Genomic DNA, 5562 nt, shown 5'->3' with positions numbered 1-5562 from the left:
TACCCTCTCCATTCGGGCTCTTTCCCTTGCAGCTCAGACTCCATTAACCTGTTCTCCCTGAGAGCAAAAATAGTGGTGTGGGAAAAGCACTGTCAAGAATTATAAATTCCAGAAACTTCCACTCAAAGGACCGCTCGGTAATGATGGCACAGCAATCCTGGGGCCTTGCCACCTCCCGCGGGTGCATCTCCAACTTTCCCACCAGTGTGGGGAGGGGAATTCTGGTCCTGGGCAGAATGTACTTGAAATCTCATGTTTTACACCTTAAAAGTCAGGCGAAGTATTTTCTATATCTTCATACACTTTTTAAAATTGTGGTAAATTACTTACACAGCCGGTGTGTACATTTAAGGTAGCTTCTCCTTCCTCGTCCTGCAAAACGAAGCTGTCATGGAGCCAATGGAGAGTGGCTCTGAGATGACATAGGTGGCCTGAAACTCTCCTTTTTGCTAACTGAGCAAAACCCGCTCTGGGGATGAGCCGTGTGCACTCCCTGGTACCGTGGCATGTCCTGGGGCTTGTGCATCCCAGCTCAGGAAGCTTGGCCTTTGCCAGCCTGTGCTCCCCACCCCTGGCTCGGCACCTCCCGGAGCTTCTGGCCCTGGTCCAAACCTGGGGAGGATTCCAGAGCTCAGTCATCACACACCGGATTTTAACTGCCTGGACCCAAATCTTAGTGTGGGACTCTCTGCAAGAGGCTTTTTAGAAGCTCTTTTTTGGAAGGAGCTTATCCAGGCCCTTTGACATATTTTCTGAATATTTGCTTATGTTTCAATTGATTGATTCTATGTGCTTTTCTTTTTTAAATCTGTTAAACCCGGCTCCCCTTTTGAGGACCCACTAGCCAGGAGGCCATTGCTCAGCTGAGGTCCAAGGTCATTCTGGATTGACCATGACTGATGAAGGCCTGAAGGGCACTGGCCTTCTGATGACACTTGCTGTGCCCAGTGACTCTGTCTCAGGAAATGGAAAAATGATGCAGGGCTGCTAAGTCCCTGCCCTGCTAGGCTCCCTCCCCAGCTTCAAGCCATCTAGGGACCTGCCCATGTTCCCACTGGTTTGATGCAGGGGCCTGGATAGGTTTCTCTGCCCAGCCTGGTCTCATCTCACAATGATAAGAACTCAAGGTCCAGCCCAGGCCCTGGGCGGAAACTGTTCTATACCCATCTCTTACCTCCATGGGCTAGAAAAAATCAAATATCACTCGAAATCTTGCCTCCTCTACATGCCAACTACCATTAAAATATTAGCATGTTTATTCTTCACATCTATATTTACTATAGTGGGAAATATTTTCAGTCTACTCTGCACCTTCTTCATTTCCCCATGTTTTTTGAGATATGTTATTTCTACTAATATAATAATCTATGTTCACTGTAAAACATTTTCTCCAGCAGATTTTTATGTCTACTTCCAGGAGTTCTTCCAGAGAAAAGAAAAAGACAGAAGCTGCACTCCCTGTGGTATGGGGCAGAAGCTGCACTCCCTGTGGTATGGGGTTTATTGCAGGACTGAGCAGGAGCAATCTAAGAAAATAAAATTTTATGCATACAAAGATCTAAAATTCTGGATTAATGTCTGCTTCACTCATTGCTCTCTTAGCCATCAAAGATGGAGGCTGTGCTGTTCAGGCTCATCACTGAATTCCACCCTCCCCCCAAAACAATATAGAGAAAGTGCTCAATAAAGACTTATTGATGCTGCATTTTCCTAGATAAGAGAACAGCTAACATAGATTCTTGGCACCTAAATTAGATAAAATGAAGTCAAAGTCCTCTTTTATAGCCACTCTCAAACCCACCGGTTGGATTATTATCCAGCAAATAGTCACTCTTCTCCCCCCTCCCCAGGGGATGGAGATCCTATGCTGTCTGTCCTTTCATATTGGGCGTGGCCTTGTTATTTGCTCTGGCTAATGGAACGTTAGCTGATATAACATCAGCAGAAGCCTTAACCGGTGCTTGATTTTTGCCCTTCTGCCATTTTTCTTTCCCTCGGGTAGAATGACCAGAGAGTCACGGAGTAAACCCCGCTGGGCTCAAGGCCAGCCCCGCAATCTGCATCTGAAGCTGAGCTGTCTGACCAACCAAGATCAGCCCATCAACAGTCCTCCCACAGATCAGGAAGCTTGTGGTCTAAAGTCACCGGCTTTAGCGGTGATTTGTCACCCTGCGTTATTATAGCAAGACCTGAATGGCATACACACTAAATGCAATTAATTTTTCATATAACCTCCCAAGAGTATGCATGTGTCTCCCCTCAGATCTGCCAGCGCAGACTGGTTCCTGAGCTCCCTGTTGGCTACATGGCCACCACACGGGACGAGGGCAGCCTTGCTCTGGTCCTCCAGGTCCACCTCCACCCGCACAACTTAGAATGCAGAGGAAATTGAAGACCTCGGCGATAGGAAGTCTAGTGCCCCTGCGTGCCACTGTCTTTCTCCAAGCCTGGTGACGTTTTCTGAAATGTGGAGTTGAACTAGATCCTTGCGATTCCTTCCAGGGCTAGCAACCTGTACACTGTAATGATACGCACACCCCTCCACTGCCCACCCTCCCTCCCTCCCTCCCTCCCTCCTTACCTGGGTGTGGCTCAGCAGGGGGAGGGTAGCATGGTGGGCAGAGCAGAAAGCCTGGCTGGCCTCCCAGGCTTGAGCTTCAGTAGAGAGGTAGTAACAGTGCTCCCCAGACCACAGCCAGCCATGGGGACACGGGCGGCACCCGGCCCCTGAAAACAGAGACCACAGGTGAGCTGCAGGGTAAACTAATGAGCTGAGTGCGTGCTCCTTAAAAAAATTAAAACCTGGCCACCGCCTTGACTGAGGGGCAAGCAGGTGGGCAGGGACCGCGGAAGGCTGTACAGTTTGTGTGGGGCCCAAAGACCCCAGGCAGGGGCTGACCCCAGATTGCCTGTCAAAGTATAGCTGGGAGGAGGCACCATACCTGTTCTAGAAGCCAGGGCCACAATGGCGACCGTGGACACCGCCAGGAGCACGGCCATGACCGCCAGGGCCCAGCGCAGGGACTTCATGTACATGGGCAGCCCTGGGGAGGGGAAGGGACAACCAGGAGAGACAGGTTAGAACCACTGACTATACCCCAGCATCACGCCCACAGGAGCACCCCCTCCCTCGGCCCAGACACCAGGATAAGCCACTCGATTTAGGTGAGAACAGCCTATCTGGGAGAAAAATGCTAGATGTTTACTTCTTAAATAAGATTCTATTCAAGAAAGAGAACAAGCCCCGGCCAGGTGGCTCCGTTGGTTAGAGCGTTGTCCTGATAGGCTAAGGCCAAGTTCAGCCCCTGGTCAGGGTGCATACAGGAGTCAATCAATAAATGCATAAATAAGTGGAACAACAATTTGATGTTTCTTGCTCTCTCCCTTCCTAGCTCTCTAAAATCAAATAAAAGTTTTTTAAAAAGAGGACAAATAACTGGCTAGCAAGCATTTACTGTGCAGCTAATGTGCCCTAGACACAGGGTATAAATTCACCAAGAACAGGGCAAGGCCCCTGCACTCAAGCAGCTAATAGACCGGGCACAGGTACCCGGAGATAAAATCACAAATGAGAGAGGAACGAGGGCTAGATTTGGAGTTTGACAGGCCTGGGTTCAAGTTCTGACTCAAGAGTTCTTGGTGTTTTCAGGTTTTAACACTGAAATCACACCTGCCTTTTTTGTCTGTCCATGTCTGGAGGCCACCAAGGAAGCCTCATAGGTCCAGAGCACTAGGCAAGTGTGAGTTGTCAGCAGCCCAAGGCCCCAGGGGACCAGATGGCTGGCATGAGGTTGCAGAGAGGAAAGAAACTCTGGAGACGGGAGGGGGTGAGGCACGGGACCTAGCCACATCATGGATGACCTTAAAAACACTATGTGTTAAGTGAAAGAAGCCAGACACAAAAGGAGACGTGTTATATGCAAACCCATCGAGACAGACAGTAGACTAGTGGCTGCCTGGGCTGGGGGATGATAGCTAGAAGATACAGCACTTTTCGGAGTGATGAAAGTATAAAATGGACTGGTGATGGTCACACAACTCTGCATATACTAAAAACCATTGAACTGTATGCTTTAAATGGGTGAATTGTGTTATGTAAGTCATAGCTCAGTGAAGGTGTTACCCAAATAAGCGATTTGAAAATGCGTGGAATAAAACATACATAAATTGACAGTCTTAAAGTAACAAAAGCAGAACTAAAAAAGTCTGGAGAAGCAAAGGAAAATAACCCTGCCAACCATCTCAGTAAATATAAATATTGTGACGGAACAGTAAATTCAGCTCCAACCTTTCAGAAAACAGCAGTAAAAAATACAGTAAGTTACTAAAGTCGCAGACACCGTCCACACTCAGCTGCAATGCAGACCTGGGAAATGGCCCCCAGCAGCCATTTGTCTCCCAAACTTCCAGGCAAAGAAAAAGTCCTACACACTCCCTTTAGAAAGCAATTTTTTTTAAAGTTTCTATTGATTTTCAGAGAGGAAGGGAGAGGGATAGGGATAGAAACATCATCCATCGGCTGCCTCCTGCACGCCCCCTACTGGGTGGGGATCGAACCTGCACTCTGGGCATGTGCCCTGACCGGGAATATGGACAGTGACCTCTTGGTTCCTGGGTCGATGCTCAACCCCTGAGCTACACCAGCCGGGCTAGAACGCAATTCTTAATCACACAAGTAACAAATACATTCTCCTTGTTAAAAAAAAAAAATGAAAATACAGCCTGGCTGGTGTGGTTCAGTGGTTGAGCATTGACCCATGAACTAGGTCACTGGTTGATTTCGGTCAGGGCACACACCTGGGTTTCCCTGCTCCATCCCCAGGAGGCAGCCCATCAACGATGTTTCTCCTTCATCTAAGTTTCTATTTCTCTATCCCTCTCTCTAAAAATCAATAACAACATTTAAGAAAGAAAATACAGATGAAACCACTCCCCTTCCCCTCAAAACCAACCAACCAACCAACCAACCAACCCTCCTACTTACCATCCAAGGCTTAGCTCCAGGAAGCTTTCCCAGCCGCTCCCTCGGGGCTCCCGGTCCAGGATTGCTTATTTGTTTCTATCTTTTCCAGGCTCTTTCTTATTCCCTCCCGATCGCCTCCCTGCCCCACCCCGCAAAGAAACGCACACACACCCTAACTGTCTCAGCAGAAGTTGCTGCAGGGATGAGGGGGGGTAGAGGGGGGTAAGACAATTGTGCCTCGGCGCACAGTGGACCGAGAGAGAGCCTGAGCCTGCGAGCGGGCGGCCCGGAGCCGGGAGCCGCGGACTGCGCTCCCTCCCCGGGAACCCTCCCCGCGGGGCTGCTCAAAGATGCTGCGCACAGAGCGGGGATGTGGAAGTCGTCGGGAGAGCGTAAGGGGGCAGAACAGTGGTTTTATACTTTCATCGAAAACCATTTGAATTATAATTACGTAGACCAGAATGCTGCTAGTTCCAAGCCAGAGAGAGCACAGGTAGGGTCGGACACTGGGAAGGTCGCCCGGGTCCCCTAGTCCCTCCAAAGCAGGGCCCAGGGCTGGGTGGCTGTTGCGGGGCCTCGGGCTGCGAGGGACCCGGCGG

The 5562-nt window shown here is 49.6% G+C and overlaps 1 protein-coding gene across 1 annotated transcript in view; it reads right to left on the bottom strand.

The window, feature by feature from the left end:
* The window catches only part of KLRG2 (killer cell lectin like receptor G2), a 9783-nt gene that overhangs the window by 3268 nt on the left and 953 nt on the right, over positions 1-5562 (bottom strand). The window contains exons 2-3 of the mRNA XM_006777137.2: positions 2943-3044; positions 2582-2727 (exon numbers count right to left, since the gene is read on the bottom strand). Of these exons, the coding sequence (XP_006777200.1) occupies positions 2582-2727; positions 2943-3044 (248 nt within the window). The remainder of the gene's footprint in view (positions 1-2581; positions 2728-2942; positions 3045-5562) is intronic.

The sequence above is a fragment of the Myotis davidii genome, unplaced genomic scaffold (genome assembly GCF_000327345.1).
Source record: "Myotis davidii unplaced genomic scaffold, ASM32734v1 scaffold329, whole genome shotgun sequence".
Taxonomy (NCBI): domain Eukaryota; kingdom Metazoa; phylum Chordata; class Mammalia; order Chiroptera; family Vespertilionidae; genus Myotis; species Myotis davidii.
The sequence above is the reverse complement of the archived record's forward strand: the minus strand, read 5'-3'. Positions and strand labels throughout refer to the sequence as shown.